At 35.4% G+C, this 17,199-nt stretch overlaps 1 protein-coding gene across 2 annotated transcripts; it reads left to right on the top strand.

The window, feature by feature from the left end:
• The first annotated feature begins 864 nt into the window (after positions 1-864).
• Positions 865-10,414, top strand: LOC106052110 (uncharacterized). 2 transcript variants are annotated; one of them, XM_056025387.1, is made up of 6 exons: positions 865-1,245; positions 3,078-3,242; positions 4,520-4,725; positions 5,509-5,669; positions 6,578-6,771; positions 9,319-10,414. In XM_056025387.1, the coding sequence occupies exons 1-6, from the start codon at positions 1,098-1,100 to the stop codon at positions 9,360-9,362; spliced, it is 918 nt and encodes a 305-aa protein (XP_055881362.1). In that variant the 5' UTR covers positions 865-1,097; the 3' UTR covers positions 9,363-10,414. The 2 variants fall into 2 exon arrangements, with proteins under 2 accessions (XP_055881362.1, XP_055881363.1); XM_056025388.1 differs by lacking the exon at positions 865-1,245 and adding an exon at positions 2,176-2,266.
• The last annotated feature ends 6,785 nt before the right edge of the window (positions 10,415-17,199 follow it).

The raw sequence follows: 17,199 nt of genomic DNA, 5'->3' as shown, positions 1-17,199 counted from the left end.
GCGTAACAGCAATTAATAACATTGTTTCTGTTGTTATCTCAATACGTTGAATTATGGGAATGATATGGCCTACATAATTTCGACATAATAATACAGATAAAACCGACATATTGACGAAATGCTATAAATAGTTACAATGTGCCATAAACCCCGAACATGTAAACTTTTACATGTAATCAGATTGGCCCAAAACTGATAACTAATAAAACTAAGCTACTAACTTGGTGACATAGGTATTTTACAATTCGGACGCCGATCTTTTTTGGTGTTTTGGTTGTGCTACTTGTTATATTTCTACCCCTTCTTTTAATCGCGTTCTCTCTTTCTCGTTTTCTAAATCTCAAGCGAAGACATTGCTAGATATGCAATCAAATTGCCGCGGCAGGGTCCACTTAAATGATTTACTTTAGGTTGTTTTAAATTTAGAAAAGTGACATAAATATGGTAGTTATGCACATAATTATGTTTCTATAATTAAATTGGCCTATATCATTTAGTTTAAAGTAACAATTTCATAAACAGTAAAACGGGTTACCCTATTTTATATTATTATTTTCTTATAATATTTTTCGATTTATTTAATGATAAGTTTATCCGAATTAAAATTAAGCATACATACATTTTAAAACAATTAAAAAAAAAAAGTGAAATAATCTACATTTTGTTTTCACAATAATTAACGTTGCACTTCATGCGAGACTATAAGTAAACAATTTTATTTTCAAACTATACAAACAATCGAAGAGATTAACAAAAAAGGTAAGGAAAATGAATCACCATGACATGATCTAAAAAAAATGTTTTAAATTGATTCTATCATTTTGTTTTTGTTGTTGGAAATTTGCTTGTAGGTTAAAACCAAGTCATTTCTGTTTTTCAAAGCATAGGAAAAAAAAAGTTTCACAAGCGTGAATTTGGACGTGTAGGTCTATGGTGTAGGTTGCAATGTAAGTTTGCAGGGTAAACAACTCGATTCTTTTTCAAGAAATTGTGTTTTTTTATTCACATTGATTTACCTAATACCTTGGCAGCCACAAAAGTTGTCTAATGTGGCTACACATATTTTGCTATATTATGTCTACACCAAGAACATCAAAATGTATATTCAGTCAATACTGATCCCTTGTGTTGCGTTGTTCTTACTTGATTTTGTCTGCGCTGATACAATCCAACAAACACGTTTCATGGTGACAAAGGGACATAAACTTTCCCAAGGGACACAACTCAAGAGAATTAATTCTACAAGTAAGTCACGATTATAAAGAGTTTATATATATTAAATGAGAACAAATGCATTTAATTAAATGAACCAAGCAGTGCACTATATAGTGTAGGTTATTTATAGAACTGAAAATATTTATACGAATAATATGACTATGTGAAACCTCCCACGTTAAAATGAGAAGGAAGAAGAACAAGAGAAATTCACTTTTGTTTGTTACGTAACATAAAGAAGCTATTGGATTAAGTCTATTTTTAGATTGAATACTTTCTAGCGCAAGGTCATGGTTGTGTGTTGTTGACAAGTAATGACAAAATTATTTAAAACGATGACGATTTTTTCATAAGCTTTAAAATAGTTTGTACGTTACGAGAAAGGGGGCAAGAGGTCGTATTTTGAAAAACTGGAGATTCAGTTTGGAGGGGGAGTTCTAACGACGACAGTAAATGTGTTTTAAACTTCACTCCCTAAATACTGTAAGGTATTATTCCCTGAATACTGTAAGGTATTATTTCCTGAATACTGTAAGGTATTATTCCCTCAATACTGTAAGGTATTATTCCCTGAATACTGTAAGGTATTATTCCCTAAATACTGTAAGGTATTATTCCTTGAATACTGTAAGGTATTATTCCCTCAATACTGTAAGGTATTATTCCCTAAATACTGTAAGGTATTATTCCATTAATACTGTAAGGTATTATTCCCTAAATACTGTAAGGTATTATTCCATTAATACTGTAAGGTATTATTCCCTCAATACTGTAAGGTATTATTCCCTGAATACTGTAAGGTATTATTCCCTAAATACTGTAAGGTATTATTCCATTAATACTGTAAGGACGCCCTTGGGACCAAAAGAAAAAATCCACTGCCGAGGACAGGCATAGACGGCGAAAAGAAAATCTAAATCGACCACTGGCGGACAATGGTTATGTCTTCACTTGTAGCAAAATATGTAGGTCACAGCTAAGGATGCATAACCATGGGAGCTACTGTATTCCTCATTAATTTTCGGACTCGAAGACTAGCCTTATTATTACTGTAAGGTTTATTTCCTTTTTGATATCCAATAAAATTAATTAATTACCACTGTTTAATTAACTGGTTAATTGTTTTTATTCATTCATGTTTTGTTATTAACAGTAAATAATTATGCAAAGATTCAACTTGATTCTTGAATGGGAAGTTAGAGAAATAAAGTATTCAAACTTTGTATCTAAAAAAAAAAAAAAAAAGACAGACAGAGCTGATAAAAGCTTTGTAAAGATGAGAACAAAGAAGAAGTCTCTGGCAATAAAATGACCTGGAGTCTTAATTAAAGGGAGAAAAATCATTGCAGTCCTACTATGTAAGAGTGGTGGCTGAAAGGTACAACGCTTGGCTACCGAACCGAACCTGATACCCTCATCAACCGTTGGTCATAGAAACAAATGACTTTTACATCTTTGGCCTATGGATCGCAAGGCACTTAACACGTTCACTTATTAATGTCTACTGATGAATTTTCTAATGAAGTCGCAGGTCTGCTGCAGTACCGCCTTCTGACAGGTAAGGAGTATCCTTCTAAGGATATTCAGGGCGTCGAAGATATCTTCAAGGTTAGTTGTCACTATCCCCATCGGCTGATATAACAATGTGAGCATATTTTTTAAAGCAACTTTCATAGTCACCTTAATTTTATTATTTCTAGTAGTAGTACTAAAAGAAAAGCTAAACATGTTGCGCTTTAAGAATTTTTCGACCGATAAAAAAGTGTTTGATGTGTTACTAAAATGAAATGGCCACAAGTCTAATACCCTCGTAGTATTCCGATACATTTACAACTCGTATTTTTTCTCTCACTATTTTGTAGATATCAGTTTAGCTTTATGTGCTTCAATCTGCACAAGCGAATGCGGCAGCGCCACCTTCAGCGTCAGACATAAGACTTGCATCACATTCAGAGACAAGTTCTACAACTTTTCCATGATTTGGACTCAAGACCCAGACTGGCTTGTGTTATTCAGAGATGAAGCAAGTAAGTTTTTATATATAAAAAAAAAAAAACTAGGATGAAGTTGATCTATTGAAATGAAGTCAAGTCTCACATAAATCAAAACAAAATAAACAAAAAAACAACAACAACAACAACAACAATAACAAAAAAACGATTGACGTCATTCTTCTTAACCTATACTACATTTAGAAGATGGTTAAAGACGAGGGCACTAGCAAAGCGGTGAATAGTGGTGAATATAAAGCTTTGTGTATCTACATTCTGTGGCGAAACCGCATAGTTGGCGAACAATTCCAATGTACATTTTTAACGTTAATCAACATTTTGAGAAACACTGTACTGGACTCTGTAGACCACGTCACATTTTGAGAAACACTGTACTGGACTCTGTAGACCACGTCACATTTTGAGAAACACTGTACCGGACTCTGAAGACGTCTCAACATTTTGAGAAACACTGGGAGATCATTGCACGACACACCTTTGTCCAATCAAACTTTTAATCCCTTAATATATTGAAATGAAAACATCAACAGAAATTGTATCATCTTCAGCTATTACGCGGCCTACAAGCACTCTCCTGTAAATCTATATAAAACGTAGCTTCTTTCTCCCTTCCAGCACCATTATATAAACTGAATAAGGAAGACATAAAATACATTAGTTAAAACCAGAATAGCATAAAAGAAACAACCTTATATTAAGTGTAATTGTATCAATTAGTTCAGATCAGTCATGTTTATAAATGTGTAATAGATCTAGGCAAACAATAATAAATATGTGCGATAAGACATTATTGGTACCAATTGTTTTTGTTTAGCGTTATTGCACGCTTTTAGCTATCTCGATGGACCAGTTGGGAAAGGGAGAAAGTGAGAGAAAGATGGGGGTATCTGAGTGAATGTTACCGTGATCGAATTTCAAATTCATTTTATAAATCAATTTTAAAAAGCCAATACACTAACCGCTGTGCCAGTGAAGTGCTTAAGAAAATAGAAGTTGTTTTTTTTAGCTTTCTATTATTAGTTTTAAACCATAAAGCTACAACCTAGGCCTAATTTTCTACCCAAACAAAATAATTAATTACCAGTTGATAATTAACTAATTCGTTAAAGACATGTATGAATTTGTTTTGTCAAGTAAAAAAAAATAATTTTACAAAATTTCAACTTAATCTGAGATTGGGTGTGGAAGAAATAACATGTACAAACTTTTTACCAGACTGACAGACTAAGTGAGTAGATATAGGCTTTGTACTAATAATGCTTTTGTAATAAACTTTAAGTAAACATTTTCAGTTCAGTACGGTGGCTGGACACTGGTTTTCAGAGCCCAGAACCACATCAACGTCTCCATGTACCACACGTGGACAAACAATGGTCAACACGATGACAACCCACTGACCAGTAGCTCATTAAACGGATGTTACAGACTGGACAATTTAGGGGGATGCAAGAAACACTTCAGGAGTTCTATTCTGGACAGCTGGACCGCGGTCAAAAAGGTCATCTTTTGGATTTATTTTGTATTCATTAGAATCTAACGTTTGTCATTAAAAGTTAGGTCTTAATGACAAGTGAGTTCTTCATCATAAAAAGTTAAGCCTTAATCATAAAAAGTTAAGCCTTAATCATAAAAATTTAAGCCTTAATCATAAAAAGTTAAGCCTTAATCATAAAAAGTTAAGCCTTAATCATAAAAAGTTAAGCCTTAATCATAAAAAAACTTAGATCTTAATAACTAACAATTGAGGTTTTGAACATAAAAAGTCGTGATCATAAAAAGTTAGGTCTGGATCATAAAAGTTTACATATTTAATTTTGTAATTATTAGACTCTGAATTTATTATCATAAAAATTTAGGTCTTGAAAACAAGTGGGCTCTGGAACATACAAAGTTAGGTCTGGATCATATATATTTTGGTCTAGGTCCTAAAATGTTAGCTTTTGACCATAAAAAAGTAGATTCTTAACTCCTGTTTAATAACCAGTAGAGGAAACGATGAGACTTAGTTTATATCTGAAACATTTTGAGAAATTATGACAAAAGTTGAAAACTTGGTTTGTGTGATCTTGAGTTAATTTTGTGTGAAGATTAGCTAGACTCATATATTGCTATACAGTTGAGGGCAACACTTTGATTATTAAGCTAAATACAGTTGTGTAAACAATCGTATAAATTCCAAAGTAGAATAAGTTATGCCTTTGATTAAACGCGTTACGATCTGTTATACAAACTTTTGAGTAAATAATTTTAGGCAAACACAAACATCCGTTTTTTTCTTCAGGTAAAGCTTTCTGTTTATGTCAATGGGTCAGAGGTCAACTACATAGAGTTTCAAGGAGCCTCTACTTCCAGAGAGACTTGGTTTAAACAGGCTTTAATCTCCAACTCTTCCTGGTCGAACATAATGACAGACTCATCTGTAAATTACTTCAGTCTACAAGGGTAAGAGCGGTTTATGGAATGTAGCCTACAATATATATATATATGATAGTACTGTATAAAAATTTCAAAAAAAAATAAATTTGGCGTTATATTTCATTTAAAAGCAAACAGAACAACATTTCATCAATAATAAGACTCTTATAAATATTCTTGAATTGCGATTTGAAATACATCTCGCTTGAAAGCAGGGCTGCGTTAACTAATCACCTAAGAACAGCACAAAAGTATAAGTAACATGAACTTCAATTGTGAACCCAACCACGTCTGAAGCAACATTATAACAACATTCCATAATATGAGGCAACAAAGGGCTTACAATATATATATATATATATATATATATATCAATATATATATATATATATATATATATATATATATATATATCATTCACAAGGCAATCAAATCATTAAATAGGAACAATCTGATATAAACTTTGTCACATGTAAATTATGATTGAGTCTGATGTGAATGCACATTTTGGTTTCTTATAGTTATAATGTTTTTTGTTAGGTGTAATGCACAAATTGTAAGACAAATTTCCACACGGACAATAAAGATTATTATTATTATTATTATTATTATCATATATGAACATTTGTTTTAATAGCGGAAGATTTAGAAAGAAAAAGTTATAAGAATATATAATAACGCTAAACGATTTTCACGATCAAAATAAGCTTGAATATTACTGGTCCATGGATGAATTCGACTGTGGGCGGCTTCCGAGTTTGTGTGACAATCTTGTTTTTAATTAATTCTTGTATTGTCAGGTACTAAAAATAATTGTGCTAAATTTCACATTGAGCCAAGATTGGGTGTGGGAGAAATAACAGGCAGAGTGAGTTGATATAAGATTTTAAGTAAAATCATATCATTCAAAGTTTAACTTTTTAAATATTAACCAGGTATGCTCAAGGTGGTCATGCAAGAAGATTTATCATATTTGGTGGCCATGGGACATGCTCATTGGAAACTACCTACTTTTTGGCAGTTGATCAGGCTTCGGATGATTGTTTAGAAAACTGGAAAGTGCCTGCTGGTAGCTACCCCATCTTCATTGCCTCTAGAGCTAAAGGCATGATTCAAATTAGTTTAAGAGGTAATATTCACGCATCTAGAGAGAGAGAGAGAGAGAGAGAGAGAGAGAGAGAGAGAGACAGAGAGGGAAACAGAGAAAGACAGAGAGAGAGATATGTTTATTATATATATGGCTCCTTTTGTCTCGAAAGGCATTGGATGCGCCCAAATGAGTCACTGGTTTTGGCTTAATCTTGAGATGGGGCAGAATCTGGTGTGGCTAATCAAGCCAATTCTAGAACGGCAGACTTTGCCACAATTCGTACATGTGTATGCCTCTGATTTAGGGCTAGCAGACAGGGCAGCTTTCTTTTTATCCCTCTTGATTAAAGCCGCTTCAATTCTTTTGTTCTCAGCAAGGGTTGTCCCAGCATGCACAGTCTGTCTCCATGCACTCCGGTCTTTGGCTATGTTTTCCCACATACTTTCGCTGATGCCTGAGGCTCTCATGTCTCGCTTGCAGACATCTCTATATGTTAGTCTTGGGCGGCCCTTGGGTCTGACTCCTTCCACAAGCTCAGCATATAAGATATCTTTCGGGATTCTGCCATCTGGCATGCGGGTGACATGTCCGAGCCAGCGTAATCTTCTTTGTGTCAGGAGAGCATACATGCTGTTCATATTGGCCAATCTTAAAACTTCCTGATTGGAGACATCGTCCCTCCAAGAGATGCCCATTATGCGTCTCAGGCAGCGCAAGTCGAAACTATTCAATCTGTGCTCTTGGTACATGTATGTTGACCAGCTCTCACTGCCATAAAGGAGAGTGCTCACAACACAGGCGTTGTAGACTAGGATTTTGGTCGCTGTGGTCAATTTACCATTTTCCCAGACGCGCTTGGAGAGTTTTGCCAATGCTGTGGTAGCTTTTCCTATCCTTTTTGTCAGCTCGATGTCTAAGTCTAGGTTACTGACAATTGTTGAACCCAAGTAGGTAAATTCCTGCACCACTGAAAGGGTGTGGTTCCCAATTTGTATTATAGGTATTTCTGCGACATCTTGTGCCAGGATTTCGGTCTTGGAGAGACTTATGGTAAGGCTAAACTCTTGACAAGCAGCTGCTAAGGCGTTCACTAGCTTCTGTAGACCTCCTTGTGAGTGAGATACGAGTGCCGCGTCATCGGCAAACAGCAGCTCCCTTATCAAGATACGACGCCTTTTCGTTTTGGCTTTAAGACGTGCCAGGTTAAAGAGCCTTCCATCGGATCTGCTATGGATGTATATTCCGTCTTCCAGGGATTTAAAAGCACTGGATAGTACGACTGAGAAGAAGATGCCAAATAGTGTAGGGGCCAGTACACATCCTTGTTTGACACCGCTCTTAATGGAGAATGGCCTGGAGGAAGAACTTTCAAACTGAACGGTGCCCTGCATATTTTCGTGAAACGCTGACACTAGTTTTCTTAACTTATTTGGGCAGCCGATTCTCTCTAGTACAGCAAACAGACCGCTTCTGCTAACAAGGTCAAAGGCCTTGGTCAAATCAATAAATGCTATGAAATCTACTAAACATCATCACTGGTCTTTGGAAACAAAACCAAGAAAAGCGAAGACTGGTTTGAAGCTAGTCTACCAGAAATGGAAACTGCCACTACGAACAAGAGAGCAGCCATGATAATCTACAAGAAGGATCCCACCCCAAGCAACTTAAAAAGGCTCAGAGCTGCACGTAACAATGCCCAAAGAGTAGCGAGACAATGTGCTAACAAATACTGGCAGGAGCTATGCGAAGATATTCAATCTTGTGCCGACTGTGGTAACATAAGAGGACTATATGAGGGCATGAGAAAAGCCTTTGGACCTCACACCAGCAAGTGTGCTCCGCTCAAGTCAAAAGATGGCTCAATCATCAGCGATCGTGCGCTGCAAATGGAACGATGGGTTGAACACTATGCAGAACTCTACCAGATTGAAAACGCCATCTCACCAAAAGCTGTTTCCAACTTCCCATCACTTCCAGTTTTGACGGAATTAGACGAAACGCCCTCAGTAAAGGAGCTGAGCATTGCCATTGACATGCTTGCACATGGGAAAACACCCGGAGGAGATGGCATTCCTGCTGAAGTAATTCAGGCTGGAAAACAGGCCCTAATCAAACCACTCCATGAACTGCTAAGCTTGTGCTGGGAACAAGGAATGGTCCCCCAGGAATTGAAAGACTCCAACATTGTTACAATTTATAAAAATAAAGGCGACCGCTCTGATTGTAACAATTACAGAGGCATCTCACTGCTTAGCATAGTCGGAAAGGCTTTTGCTAGAGTATTACTAAAGCGATTACAGATTCTGGCAGATCGTGTTTATCCAGAGTCGCAGTGTGGCTTTAGGGCAGGTAGATCTACAACAGATATGATTTTCTCCCTTCGGCAGCTACAGGAGAAGAGCAGAGAACAAAAGCAGCCCCTCTTCATAGCATTTCATATGTTTATTAACAAAAAGAAAATGAAATACATTTTATTCTTAGAATTTCGTAGATTCTAAGTTGTGCACAATTGTTATTGTCATTAAATTTAATAGGTCCATGAAAATGTGTTCGAACTTTTCAAGTGTATTATGTTTTCCTCTACAGATTACGCCCTTGCTGATGTCATGGCTGTATTTGTCAAGTTTTAACTAGCCTAGAAATTAGAGTGCATAAACTTGAAACATTTGGCCGTCAAGCTAGCAATAATGAGTTTGTACAGATGATTTCCTTATGAGTTTGTACAGATGACTTCCTTAATAATGACAGGATAAAAAAATACTTATTTAGTTGTAATTAAGAGTAAATGTTGATGACCATGAGATGTGTGTTGAAATAATGTGTAAATCTTTTCTTGAAACACACACTAGTAGTAGATGGTGCGTACCAGAGCGCTTTACACAAGTCTTGAACAGATCTAAGAGAAAGATGTTCATGTTCACATTGTGGAGAAGACAATAGACTCTCAATAAAGTTCCGCCTAAGTCTAAAACCTTGGGTAGAAACCGTGATACCTTGTTATTATGTAGTTGTGATGTCCTGTGTATGTCACCAATACTGTCTCAATGGCGCTATTAGCTTGTCATGAAAGTAGAATTCCTTGATAAAGATATGGAACATAATAGTAGACTTATATTCAAATGAAGCTTCAATTAAAACAAAACATATTTTTTGTAAAAGTGAAGTATTTTTAAACAATCAAGAGCAATAAGGTTAAAGGTTACTGCTGAAGACCTGTTATATCTTCAGAACATTTATCAGTAGACACTTCTAAGAAAACTATAATTGATTTTGTTTCCCTTTCTATTAATGAATATCGATCCTGACGGTTCTGAAGAAGTTCAAATACATTGTAAATTAATAATAATAATAGTAATTATACAAAAATCTATTTAATAATACCAACAATCCTAAAAAAGTAAGTAAAGAAATGTTTTGGCTGTGAGTAGAGACTTAAAGTCTGTCAATCTCAAGGGGCTAAAAACTACAATATTATTTCTGGTCTTAATAAGGGCCGACAACTCGTGAAACAAGGATTTTTACTTTCATTTAGTTAAACAGCTGATAGCGAGTGAGTGTAGATGAAGGGGGAGATAAAAATTTTCTCACTATATGTTATTATATGTCACTATTAAGACTTGAGATTCTAGAACAGGGGTTCTCAACCTGTGGATCGCGACCCCTTTGGGGGTCGATTGACGATTTGCCATCGAAAATATGGATTCTTCTATTGCTGTGTGTGTGAGGGTGGGGGGTCGCGGCAAAGTAAGGAATTGTAAAAAGGGGTCGCCGAGCTTAAAAGGTTGAGAACCGCTGCTCTAGAAAGTAAGTAATGACACAGCAGTGAAATTGCAGTGAAATTGTATTTTATTAGCATTTAAAAATCTTGATATGAAATTGTTAACGCAATGTCAATAAAAGAACCATTTTTACAAAGCTAGAATGTACATTCGTCATGAATCTGTTTGTCTGGTGCAAATGTTTAACGGGTTACTACTGTCAGGTGGGTTTTGTCCTCGCGCTCATCTAGGGTATGATGTACTTCGCCGGGCTCCCTACCTGAACAGTGTTTATTAACTTTATGCCGGGGTTATAATTTACCCTAGGCTCGTCTGCCTGGGCACCCCTAACTGTCTAGTAATCAATTTATGCAATAAATATCTAGGAACGAATAAACCAAATATTAACGTATACTAGTGAATAACAATATTGCATATAACAACAAAGGTTTAATGAGTTAATGATATATATGATATTATGAGGCATACATTAGGAATAAATATCAATAGCAATTACACATTACATTCAAAGGACTATAGCACACCTTAATCTCAGTGCCATATTCAATCAGGCCTCACAACGCCAACCCAACGCCAACGGGCAATAGTCAACTACCAAGCCTACAACTCAGACTTGATTCCAGCAGAGTCCCAAGCCTGCGTCCCCAATACTGGGGAAGAACACCACACAGATAACTCAATCTCAAGGCACACCAAGAGAACACAAAGAGACTCATCTAAGGCACAACAAGAGAACAATGACACTAATATAACGCATCCTTAGGAACAGAACTAATAAGACCTTATGGTGCTCAAACGAAAATACCCTACAAGATGCGCATGACAACTACTACTTCTCCCATTTCCCATTCATAAGATTGGGACACTGCATACTCATATAATGTTCCAAACAAAACATAAATTAATACAAACCCCACCCCCCAAAAAAACAACAACAACAACACATTAGTTAATAAAATAGTGGTAATTAATTAATCTAGGTTAATATTGAAAAGGGAACTAGATCTTATAGTATTGAGATATATGGTTTCACAGGTGACGTTCTTTCACTTAGATAAACTTTTATTTTTTTTAAAAGTATTTTTGCTATTTCGCTTGTTCTGGCTTTCTCCTCTCTGACATCACTTCCGCACACCACTCGCATTCACACACAATGTTAGAATCACACCAAGCTTCGCTCCGATCTTTAATCCTTTGTTTAACCCCAACGCCATCAAAGTAAAGTGAGAATTTATGGATTTTTTTTTTTCAATGTTTTTCTCATCCACACAACGGAGGTCTGGGATACAGACCGGATACACAATGATAGTCCACTTTGTGGTCCTTGAGCACTTGGCACGTGACTATGAACAAACTGAGACAAAGATAAATCCACATTTTCACCCTCTAATACTTCTGTCACAAGCTACCCGTGTACAAGACTGCTTCATTACAAGATACGCCCTTGACGATCTACTTTAAATCGTTGAATTCCAAAGTAGCTTTTAATATTTTATCCTATCATTCGCTTATTCTTCTTGACTTCGCTTTTAACCCTCGACATTATCTCAAGCCAATTTCCCAATCCAACTCTTTAGTCTTTACACTCAATTCTTTTATCTGTCTAACTCAAAAGTCATCAGCTGTTTTCTCCATAACTTGGAAATCTAGAATGTCTGTATCTTGGAGATTTGGCTACACACACCATGTAAAGTTCCCCTTTCGGACCTTGCGATCTATGGGGCAGATGATGTTAAGGTCATCATGTGGCCAGCTAAAGTCAGGTACCCATTAGAGTTGGCTAGAATAAAAATTCCGAAATTCAAAATCCCAGTCTTCACCGAGATTCAAACACAGGACCCCAGGTCAGGAAGCCAAGCACTGAAGCACTCGGCCACCGAACACCATCTTATTTGCTCACAGAATATCAAATCCAATTAATAATGTAATATTCTTGTGGTAAGTTAAAAAAAAAAAACTTACAGGAAAACAAATATTGGTCAAGATTGTTTTCTATTGAGTACCCCCCTCCCCCCCTCTCTCTCCAGTATGCCTCATCTTTTAATCTTGTGTCTATTGTTTTTTTCATATTGTTCTAAGAGTGTATTAACTCTTTCTCTCCGTAATTATTTAACACATTCTGGTGGAATCAACGCTGGCATCCTCAGTTAGGAGAGAAAGAGTTAATCATGATTAGGATAAAATGGGAGAGAGAGAGAGAGAGAGAGAGAGAGAGAGAGAGAGTGCATCAATTAAGTTAATTGTTGTGCTCATTACCTTAAATAGGTTACATTATAAAAATTTGTATACAGACAGATATTGTAATGAGCGATGCTCTGATATTCTCATAACAGACTTACTTGCTTAAGCAACACTTTTACATGGAGTCTGATCCTGACGTTAGAATAAAATAATAGACTGAAGAAAACGTCGAGTCTAAAATAATAATGAAATATTTTTTGTTTTCAATAACTGTAGGCCTATACATCTCAAACATTTTCTCAACTATTGGCCAGTTTGATACATCACACTGCAACTTCAAATCATTATTAAATTAAGGCATTCAAAATTGAAACAGCTCTATGCAAAGAAGAACAGGAATGAATCACAGTTAGCACGTCATAAGACGCGCCAAGGTCAATTTGATTAGTTACATTTTTACATGTGAAAATCAGGTGTAGAGATAAATATCTTATCTTATATAATACAGACGTTACTTCAAAAACGAAGATGATTGCGTCCTACGCGTCATGCATTTAGTCATGCATATTAACCAATGACCTAAATTCTGCCAAGTCACTGGTTTTCCTGGCTAGCTCAGGCAACCCATTCCATGCTCTAGTAGCTCTAGGGAACTGTAAACAGGGAGCAGCCATCTAAGAAAATAAGCTAGAAACAAACGAAAAATACGTATAACGATGATCGCGATCATTCTGGAATCTATTTAAAGATTTAGGGTAGAGAAGGGAGACAAACAGAGAACGTATGAGTCCATAAGTCATGTCTTGTGTTGAATCTATTTCTGTGGATTTATTACTTAAATACATTTATGTAGTGTTTTTATAATTGGAATATAATATTTGCAGATTCTTTAGTAGTTCTACTTTGAGACATTAAAATTATATAGTTTCATAAAATGAATTTCTCCTGTTCACATATACTTCATGTCTCACCATAGTCATTAGTAATACCTATACACTACGACCGATACAGAAATTAATGGCACTGTTTCATTTAGATTATGTCAATAAGTTTGATTATGGGATTGACATGGTTGAATAATGCCGATATTATCTACACAGTGAGGCAATTATAAATAGCTCCATTGTGACATAAACTGTAAACAATGTCCACAGATTTTTGTAAACATTCTTCAACTCATTTTCCCTGCAATCACATTGGCCAAAATTGATTACTTACATTACCAAATGTTACTTACCTTGTGGCATGAGTATTTAATAGATAACAATCTTGAACTCAAATCATTTTGGTGTTTCGGTTCTGCAGATTTTTTGGATTACTTCCCTTCTATCTATTAGCGTATCTTATTTGTTCTTAAATGTTATGCACTAATATTATATAATATTTGTTTCATGACCTCGATGTCAAATTCAAGTTGGGTACTTTCTGAGACCACCCAGGTGATTTACTTCTATAATTAATATAGTGAAATTGATGAGTTAGGTATATACCAGATTCAAAAAATGTAATATCTATTTCATTTTAAATTAATCAATGTAAAGACCTTACAATGTTAAATTATGATATTCTTATGTTTCATTAGTTTTTTTTAAACCATTAATATTTTGATTTACATTGAATTGAAAAAAAATCAATACAATATATATATATTGTAATTGAAAATAATTAGCGTTATACTCAGAGGCGTAGTGAAAATAGGCAAAGGGGGGGGGGCACAGCAGAGGGGCGCAAAAAAAAACAAAAAACAACAACAAATATGATTGTCTGGAAATGTTCAATTTTTATAAACTTATTTTAACTAACAAACATTTTCATTTAGAAATAATTACTTATTGCATGATTTGATTTGTCTTATGTATTGTCGTTATGCTTAGTTTAATTCTATAAGAGAATTCAACTCGCGTTAATTCATATGTACTCACTGTTTTCATGATTGAATTTGACTACCTTGACCTTAGCGCACGTTTTTTCTCACTACGCCTCTGGAGCTTATACTTTCATGGGCGCTTATAAATAAATAATTTCATCTTTCGAAAATCCAACCAAAAAAAAAAGTCAATTTCATGATTCAAACAAAAAATAGACTACGATAATTAGTTCTAGATATAATATTTTGTTTTGATTTGTTGCAAACATGTTTGTATATTAATATTCTAAGTCATTTCGCTTAAAACCGGCGTGAAAGTAAAGTTAAAGTTTCCCTTTAAGACCTTGCGATCTATAGGGCAGATGATGTAAAGGTCATATGTTTCTGTGGCCTACGGTTAGCGAGGGTGTCATGTGGCCTGCACAACGACCTACCGCGATTACTTTCCCCAACTAATGTCAGGTACCCATTAAAGCTGGGAGGACTCAGAGGCTCCCGAAATAAAAAATCCCAATCTTCAACAGGATTCGAACCCGGGATCCCGGTTCGGACCCAAGCGCTTTAATATCCCCTCGCCTTCTGTGAGGGTAAAAAAAATTGATTATTCATTACGTACTTATGTTTCTTACATTTACATTGATTTACCCAATACCTTGGCAGCCACAAAAGTTGTCTCTCAAAGGTGGTCACACATATTTTCTATATTATGCCTACACCAAGAACATCAAAATGTATATTCAGTCAATACTGATCCCTTGTGTTGCGCTGTTCTTACTTGATTTGGTCTGCACTGATACAATCCAACAAGCACGTTTCAAAGTGACAAAGGGACATAAACTTTCCCAAGGGACACAACTCAAAAGAATTACTTATACAAGTAAGTCACGATTATAAAGAGTATATAATTTTTAACTATAAATTAGAACAAATACGTTTTTATTGTGAACCAAGCTATGATAGTACATTAAAAATGTTATGTCATAACATTACAGTTATGACAGCAAGTTATAGGCTAGCCACTACATCGTTTCACTTTTAGGCTATGTTGAATTTACCCAGAGCCATATCGACTTTAGCCTGTTGTTAATGATTTCAATTTGGCGATATATGAGTTCCACACACGGAGCTAGGTTTCGACAAACTTTCTTGAAGTCTTGTTGACCACAAATATTAGTTGAGCAGTAAACTGATTTCCTTGCAAGAGACCTACAGGCCCCAGAACAACCTTCTAGAAGACCAAGTGTATGAAGAACTGCCTGAGCTGGATACCAAAATAGCGGAACAAGAACTTAAGATAATTGGGGGGGGGTGCGATTTATTCAAAACCGTAACCCTAGTAAACAGATTAAACACAGTAAGAACAAGCTAAAAAAAAGCCTTCTTAAAAAAAAAAAAAAAAACACAAAACAACAAGCTCTAAGTCCTATCTAAAGGGAAGAACTCCACACTTACACTTATATCGCATAAGCGTGTAGACGTTATTTCACTTAATCAATATCAAACAAAATAATTAAATACCAATAATTAATTGACTAATTGGTTAAGTTTCTAATTGATTCATGTTTTGTTAGGTAAAATAAATGATTGTTTAAAGCTTCAACTTGGTCCTTGGGGATCGGCGGACCACAGTATGAGAAACACTGACGTAAAGTACAGTAGCGTAAGTAAGCCTACTTTTCTATTTGGTGAAATCGTCGTAGTATCATCCTTCAGTTAATCAAGACATCTTGGAGCTACTTTATTCTGGTCCTACAGAAGACTTCAACAGAACAATTGTTCGGCGCTCTTAAGAATTTAGGTAGTTTCTACGTCAGATGGATAAATCGTGTCTGCGTAGATAAATAGAAATGTGTTCTTTAAATGAACTTTGGGAATCAATTCCAGTGCATGACCTCTACCCTCTACCCTTCACCTTCGCAACCCTTTTGTCAGCATGTTGTACCCTGCAGGTTAAGAAACGCTGATTTATGTGAAGTGGGTTTGAGGGTACCTCCTCGAAAAAAAAAGTCTTCAAATCAAAAAATAAAAAAGTGCATACTAGGAAATTAAATTAAATTCGTTTAATACGTATGAAGCTTCGGTTTGTTCTAAAACTATACTTAGTTTTGCAAAGATCTGAAAAAAACAACAACAAATTATATAACTTGTAAAAATGTTATAACCTGCGAAATTATGCGAGCATCGTCGCCATATTGACTGTCTTGTAATCCCCTTAACAATGTCAATTTCCTGAAGATGGTGCAAGTCTGGAGCAATACCGCCCTCTGACAGGCAACGGGAATCTTCTTAGGGATGTTTAGAGCCTCGAATTTGTCAGTGATGTCATTCATCATGATCTCTTCGACTGATATAACAACAGGGTATATTGCTATTTTACTTAACTACAATAGTTGCTTAATCTCCAAGCATGAGATTTCTTAGTTTTTTTTTTCTTTTCTTCTTCTTCTTATTATTATTAGCTGTAGTAGTAGTACTAATAAAATAACAACTAAACATTTAGCGCCTAGGAAATTTTTACAATATATTTTTTTTCTGTGTTAGTACATCGAAATGGTTAGTCAATTCTTCACTACATTGTAATACATTTTAATTTGCTATTCATTTGTGTAGATATCAGTTTAGCTTTATGTGCTTCACTCT

This window comes from Biomphalaria glabrata, chromosome 4 (genome assembly GCF_947242115.1).
Source record: "Biomphalaria glabrata chromosome 4, xgBioGlab47.1, whole genome shotgun sequence".
Classification (NCBI taxonomy): domain Eukaryota; kingdom Metazoa; phylum Mollusca; class Gastropoda; family Planorbidae; genus Biomphalaria; species Biomphalaria glabrata.
The sequence above is the reverse complement of the archived record's forward strand: the minus strand, read 5'-3'. Positions and strand labels throughout refer to the sequence as shown.